Source organism: Nematostella vectensis, chromosome 4 (assembly GCF_932526225.1).
Source record: "Nematostella vectensis chromosome 4, jaNemVect1.1, whole genome shotgun sequence".
NCBI lineage: Eukaryota > Metazoa > Cnidaria > Anthozoa > Actiniaria > Edwardsiidae > Nematostella > Nematostella vectensis.
Genome location: NC_064037.1, coordinates 7,621,734 through 7,634,452, shown reverse-complemented (window position 1 = coordinate 7,634,452; position 12,719 = coordinate 7,621,734). Strand labels below are relative to the sequence as shown.

Below are 12,719 nucleotides of genomic sequence, written 5' to 3'. Positions count from 1 at the left end.
CGTTAGCTACACCGGAACTCGAAAATAAAGCTTAGACGCCAAAAATGTCCAACAACCCTTCGTATTTAAGGACACTGGGCCAAAAGTTAAAAATGCTGGCATTTTTCTTTCCAAAATGGACAAATCTTTTGAGTATCGAGCCTTCAGTCAAATTCCTACAATACCGGAAATACATACGTGATTTGTCGTTAGATGTCATCACTGTCATATAGAGTTGTATAATTTTGTGGGTGCTAGTGCTGAACAACAACCAAACAAAAAACAAAAGCAAAGGAAACCCGTCACTTGTTTTAGATTGATTCACCGTGATCCTTTGCAAGCAAGTACATCTTAGTTTTCAAAATGGCGGACGCTGGCGAGGAGCCTCGTCAAGTGCCCGTCCCGGGGCCAATCGGCAATCTACCCATGAGTTCTATCATCCCCATGATAGAGGAAGCACGGAGACAGAGGGGACCATTCGTACCATCGGTTGGGCTCCCAAATACTCTACGCACTCCCCAAGAAATGATGGTGGAGAGAGTGATGGAAAATTGTGCGTTCAAGTCTGCACTAGCAGGCGTCGCAGGTCTGTGGCTTGTCAACGTTTTTAACAGCTGTGTTATTGTAGACTGTTCTGATATCATAGCTCCATTCATACTGATCCAATGCTGCTAACCCCCCCCCCCACCCCTCCCCTCCTCCCTTTCCCTACCCTACAGTGTATCTCTGTAGTTAACATATACAAGTTTGGCCCTGTATAAGCTTATGTTTCTCTAGGTTATGGACTGGGTCTTGTATTTGGATTATTCACGGCTGGAATGGACTCTTCCATGCCAAACCCAATGACTGGTGTAGCAGATCAATCAGCAAAGGCTATCCTCCATGACATGAAAAGCAGGGCCACTTCTTATGGCAAGAATTTTGCTGTTGTTGGACTGATGTTCTCAGGAACTGAATGCTTAGTGGAAAGTGTAAGCTCTCTGATTATGTTTCGTCTGGCTAAGGGTGAACCTTGAATGTTTAGTAAGACAAAGCCAAAACCAGGGTCCTTCTAAGCTTTTCTGGAATTCATGAATCAGAATGCTACAGCATTTATTAAAATATTGTATCCATCTTTGAGTTGCCCAAAATACTCTTAGCTTTTTTGACGACAAGATTATAATAAGAAAAATGTTTAAGTTGCAATATCACCAGTTTACATCTAGTGGATTACTTAATAATCTAGTGGGCCGACAGAAACTTAACCACAGCCATAGCAAAGGGGGAAATCTATCAGAATCTGAATCAGGAAGTCACATTGCGGAAACAACTTTCACTAGATGTGTTGCTTTCAATCATTTCAGATAATTTTTCTTGTTTTTGGTTAAAAATAATGCCTTCAATGTGATGCACCCATTGTAAAATAATGTCTTCAAAGAGATGCACTCGATTGTAAAGGACAATGTCCGGGAATTGTAACATAAATTGGTCCAAATTAGAAAAGTGTATCACACTTGACAAGAACTGTCTTAGCCTATGCAAATAAATCAGTATTTGCAAGCTATTTTTGTTTCTTCACACGAGCTGTATCAATGCAATAGACAAAGTGACAGTTGAGTCTTGCATAATACATATCTTTTCATTATATGTTACTTTACAGTACAGAGGCAAAAGTGATTGGAAAAATGGAACTCTATCAGGTGGAATCACAGGTGGACTTCTGGGACTAAGAGGTAATGTTGAAATTTCTATGAAATCAAAGAATATTTGGTGGCAGACACACACAGTTAGGGGTGGGCACAAAGGTTATAGTTACCCCCTTCCCCCTGACTCCCAAAAGTACATTTCCTTATTGAAGAGTCACTAGATTTTACATTTTATGTGCACTGTTTGTGTAATATATCTATGACTTCTCAATCCCATACCATGCAAAAATACCTAAACAATATTTTGTTTTGCTTGTAGCTGGAGGCAAAGCTGCTCTGTTTGGGGCTGCTGGTTTTGCTGCATTTTCTACCCTTATCGATTACTTTTTGAGGTGATATCAGGAACAAGGTTCAGCCAATGAGGCTGGAATAAATAATGTAGATGGGAATGAAAAGATACAATGCCATTAGTGGCAAAGCCTTTTTGCACCATTGTATGGTGATGGACATTACTGAGAACATGTGTATTTTATCATGTACATAGAATTTTGCCAACAGAAAAAAAAATGGAATTTAATAAGGCTGTTTGTTATGCAGTTGAATGATGGATTACTCTGATAGATTAGTAAGATAATTGTTTTTTATATTTTTAAAAGAAAGTGTCAACTCCCTACAGATTTATTGACACATTAACTTAACTGAAATAAACTAAAACAAAACCATAGGCTATAACTAAAAAAATCTCCCTCCCAGGGTAAAATGGAGACCCAATGACTTTTGAACAAATATGTATACACCTACTTTAATAAACATCAGTGCAGATGTTGAACCGCCATTTGGCTATTGGCAAATGACAATTCTATGACCAAAAGGTTCCATGGGTGTCATTATGTCTTGACCGAATGTGGAAAACACAGATCAATCGTACAATAATCTATTTAATTCCTTCAATGTCTGGCATTGCTGGAGTTCTTTTATAACATGTATAACCACTTTTTGGTTTTGAGACTGCCATTTGCCATCGTTCACATGACCAATGATTTGGCCTTCACAGTCAAGCAAGTCAAAGAAAACAAACCAAAATAAATGTACAAATTATTTATTACCAGAAAGGCCAAGGTAATTTTAGTTAATTTACACCAGTTCAAAAATCAAAAATGGAATTAAAAGAATGCTCAAATCCACTGAACCACAGTCTTGAGAAAACTGGTAACTCCATATGGCCAAATCTCTGCATTTGTGAACAAGTTTATTATTTAAATAGTTCCAGCAGATTCTGTCATCCAACATTCCTTTCTATACACACATTATCCTTGTTATACATTGGCTTCATATGTGGTTCACTTTACTCTTCTGTCACATATTTGGCCTTCACATGTTTCCATAATTTCTGTTAAAAAGAATAAACAAGTAAGTGAAATCAGAGCTCCCCTTGTAGAAAATCCATACACACACCTATTATTATCTAAAGACATAAGGCTGATGAGTTAAAACAGATCAATCGAAATGTGGGGAGTGGGGGTGAGTTACAAAGGAAGGATAGAGGTCCTTTGACAGCTGAGTCATTGTGATTTTGCAAACATAATTTGATGGCAAAACAAGGCCTGATACGAGTTCCTACTTGTTATGAACAAAACAAAGACAACTCAGCTCTTATCAGGCTATGCTTAACTGCTAAATTAAGTGAATAAATGTAGAGTAATAAAGTTGGTTGCCTTATGAATGCATACCCAAAGGCTGTATGAAAAAGTCTGTCAAGTCCACCCATTATAGTCAGTACAAGCAACATGCTTAGATGAATTTCTAATCTTACGAATATTTGCTCAATTCAAATTGTGAATTGCCACAATGGCAAAATTGAGAAGCAGGAGTAAGAATTTTGTATCAAGTCATGTTCAGGATGTCTTTCTTATAATATACAGTACTTTTCCTGGTATTCTTCATGATGCAACAGTGCAAAAAATCAGCATAAATCCATGTATCTCATTAGTAACTTACTCCTCCTAGAATCCCATATCAGGAGGCCTTGTGTGACTTTCACAAAGATAAATATGAACGAACAAAAATATGATAAAGTCATAAAAGTTATATATAATTAAGTAAGGTACTAAGGGAAGACACTACAACTCGGAATTGTTGTCTATTCTGGATGTCTATTACAGTATCAAAATTTCAGTTGTGATTGCTGAAAATTCTTATAATAATTTAACGTATATGTTTCCTAACAGACTCAATACTTTCCCTTTGGAATACTTGTTAACACACTGCAATATATGTATATGTTTACAAATAAAATTGATTGAAATTACCCCCTCATTCCTCTTCTCCCAGACTCTGTCCAAACCCTCATCGAAAGCACGTTCAAATAACACAGCTCCTACGACGATTGTGAATAAAAACGTTGAACTGCGACGAAATAATGAATTATAGGCTTGCTTCATTAACCCCATAGTGATCTTGAAGTTCTCTTCTTTTCCAAATTGCTGGAAAAACTTCAGTCTTCTCGCTGGAAGCGAACCGGTGAGATTGCAATATGGCGTAGAGACCAATGCGCATGTGTTGTAAGAGCATTGCCTCTTGGGTAACAAAGGAATCCCAATGCGTTCACATTTTTTAAAATGTAAGCTAAAGGAAAAAAAGTCAGATAACCTAAAATTATAATTATGAAAACTACTTTTATATTTTAAATAGCTATGTTATCATATAACTTATATATTATGTGCCATGATGGTATCTTGGATATGCGTGCTTATGTACTTGTTGTTTTGTCGGAGAGGAACTGGTTACAAGTGACGTGTCTCTGAGTGTGAAGGGTGCAAAATCTCAACATAAATAATAGTACACCTTCGCTTACAAGATGGCGTACCAAACGTTTCACGCAGAGTACATGCAAATGCCTATCGTTACACGGGCTTACACTACGGCATGTGTACTAACCACCCTAGCCGTCGTAAGTAAATTCTTTCCTCTTTTTGGCTACCTTTTACTCCGTATTGTAAGGTTTTTATCACTGACAATCAACATTCTATACACAGCAACTCGACGTCATAACACCATTTCAACTTTATTTCAATCCAGAGCTTATCTTTCAGAGATACCAGGTGGGTCCTCTTTTTATCTATAATTTGATTTAACCCTGTATGTTGTGTCTAATATATTATTTTGCTGTTAGTTTTAGATCAACATTACGTTTTTATTTTCTGACGTGTTTGTTTCACTTTCTCTCCACAGATTTGGAGACTTGTCACAAATTTCCTCTTCTTCGGCACAATAGGTTTTAACTTCTTTTTCAACATGATTTTCACGTATCCTTTCCACCAAATTAATGATCTATGTAACTTTAGAAAGTCATTGCATCAGACCTTTAAATCCACTGACTTGATTGTACCCTACATTGATTCATGTAAGTTTTTCAATAGGAGAAATGAGTTAGGAGATCACATGACCTTTTTGGTGGCAAATTCAAGCCAATATAAACACAGAAGTGACTGTCACGTCAGTGACTGTCAGTGACACGTCACATAAGAACAGTGAAATCTTTAAATAAAAATAAACCCTTTCTGAAAATAAACTTTCTTGCTTTGTTCATATGTGCTAAATAAGTTGCTTTTTTTGCTGTTATTGTGCCGCAAATAACCTGCACCACAAGTCCCCTATTCTGAGACCATTCAAAACTAACACCTCACATTGATGTTCCTTTTATTAATTTTAATTGTTTTTTTCATAGCGCTTTTTGGACTATCTATGCATATGTGTTATCCTTAACAGTATTGCCAGATACCGTTATTGTCGGATGCTAGAGGAGGGTTCTTTCAGAGGTCGCACAGCTGATTTTGTATTGATGTTTATTTTTGGCGGGGCACTCATGACTGTATCCTTTACCATATATATTACAAATTCTATTGTTTACTATAGAAGTATTCCCAATTGTTTATACAACAAATGGAAATTTTGTACAATAATAATCAATACCTTATTGATCATATAGGCCTCGTCACATAAAAAGGGTTGACATGCCAAAGGTAATCGAACATCTGTTTTAAATCTCTTTCTTTATTTATGGATTTTTGTTCTCTGGTACAGTAGGTTATCCTTAATTTTTAATCATATTGTTTACTAATATTTTAAGCATTATTTCATGAATCATTAGGGAAAGGGTAAACAAATATCTGAAAATTACACAAAGTTAGGAATATAAGTGGTGCTTAAGCCATTAATCCCCCTTTGAAATAATTCTCCAGGTGTAAAGAATTGTACATGTTTTTAAGTCAAGAGCTATGTCTTGCTTCCTTAACACCTTGCAGATTCTGGCCTTGTTTGTGAATTTGGTATTTTTGGGACAAGCTTTCACCATCATGCTGGTGTATATATGGAGCAGAAGGAACCCCTATGTCAGGATGAATTTCTTTGGCCTTCTCACCTTCAAGGCCCCCTTCCTACCATGGGTTCTGTTTGGATTCTCACTGATGCTCGGCAATTCAGTCATGGTCGACCTTATAGGTGAGAGTGGCACAATGAAAAATAGATTTACTATTTAATCACCCTCTAATATGTATATAGTGGTCGCTATGGGAAAAAATGTAAACTCATGCTTCTTTAAGGTGCCCAAGCAAAAATTGGGGCACTGTTCTGATGCTCAGGTAGCTTGTCTTGGTTGTTGATACATTATGGCAATTGAATGTTAAATGTGATATTTATTTAAAATAAACCAACCACCTATAAACAGTACTTATTGATATTTGATAACAAATGCTTCAAAGAAATGATAATTAATCACTTACTGTAACGGTATTTTAGGTATTGCAGTTGGTCATGTGTACTTTTTCTTGGAAGACATATTCCCAGAACAGCCTGGTGGATTCAGAATCCTCAAGACACCTGGATTCCTGTAAGTTGTGTGGTTTATATATGTGGTTAACAGAGCAACCTGTCAGGGGCTATACTTAAGGTTACGGAACAGTTTCGCGACATGGTCCCCGAAAAAAAAAGTAAAACCTAAAACGATATAGGTGTCTTTGGAAAAATTTAGGTTTCATACCCCGTGAGTAAAAACTGATGCCAAATGCCTTTTTTCAATCAGCACATGCTTGTTAACAATAGTGTGTCTTCGATTTTTGATATCTAGTTTCATTCAAAAGTAATTATATTTCAAAGTTACAGTATGCAAATTTCAGCCATATCCGGGGATCAAATTCTGATAACTTTTGATTGATTTAGAATTTTAATTGCTGTACACACACTTTTGTTAGCGAGGTATTGCTGTATCGACCTGCCAAATTTAATGCAATTCCAAGCAATCTATATGGTACATAAATTCAAAAGTATAGCGTGTTTTTGTAGCGTTATTGTTTTCTAAAAATTCCTCGATGCTTAATCCTTTTTCCGGATTTTAACACTTCCACCTTATCGGGACACGCACGTTAGCCAATAGGGTTTTACCACTGCTGTGTTGCGTTTCGGAAGAAAACAAACACTTATCAAGTGTTACACACGCTTTTAACAAGAGCAACAAACTAGGAAATCGTAGACATGGGCAAAGAAAAAAGCCAAACACACGGGAAGAAACCTGGAGGAAGTGGAAACTGCCCTCCTAAATTCAATGACTGCTATTGGGTAAGTGTAGATCTTCACAGGACAAAATCAGCCCCAAGGATTCTTCTTTTTGTGAGGCATATTTTTTCTTTGTTATATAGGATACTAAAAATACTACAAAATGATCGAAAATTGCATAACAGAGTAACCGAAGTGTGAGCGTGAGCACCGATGAAACAAATCACTACACTCGTAGCGCATTGCTTGGTAATGGGCAAATTCGAGTAAGTTCCCGGATGAGCGTCCGCTAATGATAGCAGGATTAAAAGATTATAACGCAAAATGTGCCATGCTTATAATTCTCCTAAAAACGTTTTTCGCTTATATTTTCTAAAATAAAATCGCTACCATAGATATTATCCCAGAATATGGTAGTATTTAATGTAGGGATTCAGTTAATGTAAAAATCATATTTTCGGTATTTCTGTCCACACGAAACTGTTCCGTAACCTTAAATTTTATATGACTTAGACTTTTGCCTTAGACTCTCACAAACCATTTCACTGCTTGCCTGATAATGTTACCCCAAGAGAAAGTGATTCACATCTCCTCCTGACACTCTTAGAAACCATCTTAAAGAGTGTATTGGACATCTTCTCAACCATTGAGTCTTTTAACAAAAATACCCCCTTCCCCTCACACAGACATGAATGTACTGTTTATAGACTGATGTCTTCTCACAGGAAAGCATTATTTGATGGCCATCAGGACGACCCTAATTACCAGCCCCTCCCTGAGGATAGACCAGGTGGCTTTAACTGGGGAGAGGGCCAGGAAGTTGGTCCCGAAAGAGCCGATGACCAGTAAATTACACTCGGACAGACACACAGTTTGATTTCAATGCAATGCTGACTACAGAACATGCTTTAAGAGTATTCAGATAATTTATATGCTCATTAGATTGATATTTCTTAAGCTTGTAAATACAGAAATTGAAGAATAAAATATAGAATAGAGTATAAAAACTCACTTAAAGCTAAGGCTCTCTGTAATATTTGGCTATGTAGCTCTTTATTTGTGCAACGCAAATTAGTTGTAAAAAGAGGAAGTGCTATAATTAGATAGAGACTGAAACTAATTACCAAATGCTGAGTGCGTACTCAGTTTACGATGTACAATGTTTATCTTTGTGGAGTGGTAGAACTATAAAGGCCACAGAAAGTTGTAGAAAAACCTAGGGGTCTAAGCAGATGTTGTGAAAGCAGGGAAATTCAGAATTAATGCAGGAGTTTATATGTTGTATTTGCCTTCCTGAAAAGTGTAGATTTGCATTTCATTGGATCCAAAAAATAATGCTTAAAAAAAAAAACGTGCAGATGAGCCTTGAGCTCTTGGGGCATCGTTATATGCTTAAATCTCTTCCCAGTTAGGTGTACAACAACTTTGATCCTGTGTTTATTTATTTCTGTATCTTTGAGAAAGTATGACCCCCTTAAACTTACAGGTTCAAAATAGTCCGAGTATTTAAAACACAAAGCATACTATACTCAGACAAAGAAGTACTGTAAAAAAAGTAGAACAAAATAAAGGTAAGACATGATTTTTCGGTTTATTACTGTCTCAAAACCCTAGCTATTATTTTTAATGGACCTCAGAACTGTAACAGGCCTTGAAATATTTGGTGGTGAGGGGAGGGTGAGATACAAAGACTGCTAAAAATTCCACAGGCAGCCCAAGTTCATAATAAGTAAATTTTTACTGTTTGAAGGAGATGAACTACAGTGATTACACTTTTTTATAAGAACGTCTACTTTTGAGTTGAGGCTGAGCCGTTCTTATTTTTGGAGCATTTTAAGGCTGAAAACGTTCTTATCGATGTTCTTAATATTCAGTGACCTGAAATCATACACACCAGCTGAGCTGAGTAAAAATAGAACCACACAAATGATCAATAACAATAAGAATGTCTAATTTCCAGTTGAGGCTGGGCCGTTCTTATTTTTGGCGTATTTTAAGGCTGAAGATGTTCTTAACAATGTTTTTAAATTTTAGTGCATATGAGAATACAATGCCCAATGAATAAGAAAGAGAATTACACAAATGATCATATCAATAGCTAAAAATTTTTAAGGGTGTATTTAGCTTTTTTAGTATTAATACACTTTAATGTTTTTGTTCCCTTGAAAACCACTCGAAAATGTATCAGCTTTATATGCGTCAGTTGATTGGGTCGCCTGTGTTGTGCAAGTAGAGAGAACCTGGGTACAGACTACTTCAAGCGCGCAAAGCACCACGGACGCTCTCTTCCTTTCGATGTTCATAAGAAAAAGAAGAGTCGACAAAATGTGGTAAGAATTCTGCTTCGTTTTCGTATTCTGCATCTAATCTGCGCCTGGATGTACACTCGACGTCCTTCTTATCTCAGTACACCTTTCTGACCCAAATTCCTCGTACTTATCTAGTAAATAATATGAAAATATTTGTTGCCCGTTGTACTGTCAAACACGTGGCAAAGCCTTGCGAAACCTTAGATGCTATCGGTTATCGGTTTGTGTTCGAACCAAGTGATGCGAATAATGCAAAGTTGACTGCTTTATTTGTGAGCAGGATGAGCCAGTATTTAAGTCTCTGATGGTTTGAACCGCTAAGCAGAATGTTCGCTAGAAAACGTGTAAAGAATCCCGGTCACATGATCACTGACTACCATTTGCTTTTTCTATTGAAAGCTTCAGATGCACTGCCAAGGCCTTCTGCACGTGGTTTTTCCATTCACTTTTGAAGCATGAAGTGCGAAGTTAACAATATGAGAAAGTTTTACCAGGGCTAATCAGCTCAATATCAAGGTAATCTATCATTGAAAATGTATTTCTCCTTTTGTTTGGCTGGTATGATGAACAAAATAAACTTTCGTTCTACTGAAGAACCATGTAGAAATCTACTTAGTTCTGACTAGCCTTGCAATACTTCTCCCAAAATTTCACCTTTTTATCATAACAGCCATTTATTGACAGAATGGTTTCTTTTTATACAGAGCTAGAACACAGTATGAGATGTGGTTCTCCATATTTAAAACACGAGGAAGGTAATGTTTTTTTCCGAATGACTACATTATGTAACTTAAAAGCATAGGTGTGACCCTAAAAAGGGATCTCATGCCACCAGCTCACCCTTTGTTGTGCACCTTTTGGAGTTGTGTATTGTGGTGTTTGCTGTGATGAGCTGAATTTCTTCACCTGACATTCATTGATGACCAAATACTCTGAGCAAACTTTATGAAAATAGTAAGAAATAACATATTAGTTAAACTTATAGCAGTTTATAACTGTTTTTTTTTTCTTTTTCACAAAAGTGGTACTCCAAGAGAGTAAAGCCTGACCAAGAGAAAGATATTCTTACTAGGAGAATAACTAGAGAAGGAGGTAATGCTATCTTGCTATGTATCTGATTACTTTGAGCCTAGTGATGAGAGGCACAATTCTCCCAACTGATGCAAGCTTGCACACGCTTGTCTGTGCATGTGAGGAGAAAACCAGTGCACAGGGGCCATCTGACAGGCTTGGCACACACATTTCTGACAGTAATTCTACATAAAGCATACGATTACAGCGCAACCAGTTAAACTGAGCACCAAAAATATATGGGAATGTTTAATATATTTATTAAATAATTGGAAGCTCGAACTTTATCAAGTGAAACATTCAAAGCTTGTATCTTCGTATGATTGGTTGTAAAAACATTACATATTACATTACATATTGTGACGGTTTGTGCATGCTGATTTAGATACCTTTTGGTATTTTCAAAAGCCTTGCATAGCCTTGCCATTAATAACATATAAAATTACATGTGTGTTTGTGTACAAAGAATGTGAAAATTTAATTTTTTCTTCCTCAAGTTGCAACCTCCATATCAAGGGAACCCTGTCAAAAAAGTTGTACGATGGTGTCCAACAACAACCTGGCATCACACAAGAGCTGGTGAAAAAATCCCTTGTACACCACACTTGTGGAAGGTGTGTTTGACTAGACCACATGTCAAGATATGTAGAACGTGTACACTGATTCACTACTGTCAAATGCAACAAATGTATCTATGATTTGCCTCAACACCCACCTCTCTACAATCACTCGTACATAGGCTGACAGTAGGGAAACATGTATTACCAGCAATAAAAATAAACCCCCATTCCAAACCCTGTGTGTCTGAGCCTCCTTTGTTGTACAAAGTCTGTTATATATCAGCTATCTCAATTATTGGTTTAATAAGCACCTCACCTAAGAAGACAAATGTGAATAAACTCCCTGCCTAAACATTTTGAAGTGTAGGCTCTGATGACAAACTTGCAGTAGAACTGTCACAACATTTTATCATTGAAAGCTTGGGTCTGGGTCATGAAAAATGTAATAATACCCGCCGCTTATTCGAGCAATCTAACGGTATAGGAACTAGGGTTTAGATCAACTTCAAGTAAGGTTGCACTGGAGAATCCATGTGTCGTAACCGCAATATCCTATGGTGACGCGTTAATGTCTGAATTTTACGCCTGTTATTCATTCGATACCCATGATACACTGGGTTATGAAGCATGGACTTTCCGAGTGCAACCTTGCTCCAAAATGGTGTATACGAAAAAGGCTATGGAAAAACAACGATACGTAGAACAGCTGTATAGCTATTGAGCAATCACTTGGCCCGGCTATTAAATCCATGTTACATGAAATGCGTACTCGCACGCTCAGTGCTTTTAAGCATTAAAATGCTTGACCTGTCTTCGCGCGCGTGAGGTCTCGCAAATGTCATTGCGTGACATTTGATTGCGACTCCGTGATGGTGTGCTAATTTGCGCTTTATAAAGGCAAGTATTTACCGGTTTGGCTGGTTAAAGACTAAATTGGGCCTTACATAGGCAATTATTTACAGGATTGGCTGGTAAGAAAACATCTTACCCTATTGGGAAGCGCCTTTCCTCTTTGGGCCTTGATTCTGTAGTGCTCTGTGGCTGACTTTGTTTTCTGTTTGTTATTTTCGTGTTCTTTTTATCGCTCGTTCAATGAACACTAAAGTTAATAAATAACACTTTATCTCATGAGACGGAAGATCTGACGCGTTTTAGCACTTCCTCAGGGACCGGAAGCCTTGACGTGACTTGAGAAGTACCGGCTCTTAACTCGATAAAAAAAAAAACGAGTTCCTTTGGATAAAAAAAAGAGGGCTTTCCCACTCTTCGATACACCAAAAACTGCTATTACAATATGGCAAGGAAAATATTGCATCGTTATACAGTGAAACCTGGATTTTACGATGAGGTTCATTTCTCCCGGCAAAATACAGTGAAATATATGAGAAATTACCTCAATCTAACGATATTGGATACAACGATATTCTCGATTTTACGATACAAATCTGTTCTCCAAAGCGTAATTTTGACCTCGATACAACGATATTGCTTATCTGTCTATGGCTAAGTTCAAACGTCGTATTATCCATGAGCCGTATGCAATACAAATGCATGCAAATGAATCGAGTCGATTGTTTCATCTTCATTTGCACGCATTTGCATTGAATACGGCTCATGGATAATAC

General features: G+C 37.1%; 2 protein-coding genes, 1 long non-coding RNA gene and 1 other non-coding gene across 4 annotated transcripts; 3 read left to right on the top strand and 1 right to left on the bottom strand.

Moving 5' to 3' along the window:
- Positions 1-127: 127 nt before the first annotated feature.
- LOC5519627 (mitochondrial import inner membrane translocase subunit Tim22) lies at positions 128-2,185 on the top strand. Its single transcript, XM_001639555.3, has 4 exons — positions 128-565; positions 757-950; positions 1,619-1,691; positions 1,924-2,185. The coding sequence occupies exons 1-4, from the start codon at positions 343-345 to the stop codon at positions 1,998-2,000; spliced, it is 567 nt and encodes a 188-aa protein (XP_001639605.2). The 5' UTR covers positions 128-342; the 3' UTR covers positions 2,001-2,185.
- A 2,208-nt stretch (positions 2,186-4,393) lies between these two features.
- Positions 4,394-8,736, top strand: LOC5519717 (derlin-2). The gene is made up of 7 exons (XM_001639554.3): positions 4,394-4,554; positions 4,640-4,705; positions 4,836-4,909; positions 5,382-5,475; positions 5,909-6,104; positions 6,402-6,492; positions 7,880-8,736. The coding sequence occupies exons 1-7, from the start codon at positions 4,462-4,464 to the stop codon at positions 8,001-8,003; spliced, it is 738 nt and encodes a 245-aa protein (XP_001639604.2). The 5' UTR covers positions 4,394-4,461; the 3' UTR covers positions 8,004-8,736.
- Positions 8,737-9,506: 770 nt separating this feature from the next.
- Positions 9,507-12,573, bottom strand: LOC125561739. Its single transcript, XR_007307462.1, has 2 exons — positions 12,083-12,573; positions 9,507-10,404 (listed from the first exon to the last, which is right to left on the bottom strand). It is a non-coding gene; the product is annotated as an uncharacterized LOC125561739 (long non-coding RNA).
- On the top strand, positions 10,343-10,404 carry LOC116616569. The gene has a single exon (XR_004295364.1). It is a non-coding gene; the product is annotated as a small nucleolar RNA SNORD36 (small nucleolar RNA).
- Positions 12,574-12,719: the final 146 nt, after the last annotated feature.

Bases quoted from the DNA above. Each gene is read 5' to 3' on its own strand.
- LOC5519627 (XM_001639555.3), top strand. From the start codon at position 343: ATGGCGGACGCTGGCGAGGAGCCTCGTCAAGTGCCCGTCCCGGGGCCA. The intron at 566-756 runs GTCTGTGGCTTG...ATGTTTCTCTAG, and splicing joins TGCACTAGCAGGCGTCGCAG to GTTATGGACTGGGTCTTGTA. The intron at 1,692-1,923 runs GTAATGTTGAAA...TTTTGCTTGTAG, and splicing joins TGGACTTCTGGGACTAAGAG to CTGGAGGCAAAGCTGCTCTG.
- LOC5519717 (XM_001639554.3), top strand. From the start codon at position 4,462: ATGGCGTACCAAACGTTTCACGCAGAGTACATGCAAATGCCTATCGTT. The intron at 5,476-5,908 runs GTATCCTTTACC...AACACCTTGCAG, and splicing joins TTGGCGGGGCACTCATGACT to ATTCTGGCCTTGTTTGTGAA. The intron at 6,493-7,879 runs GTAAGTTGTGTG...GTCTTCTCACAG, and splicing joins CTCAAGACACCTGGATTCCT to GAAAGCATTATTTGATGGCC.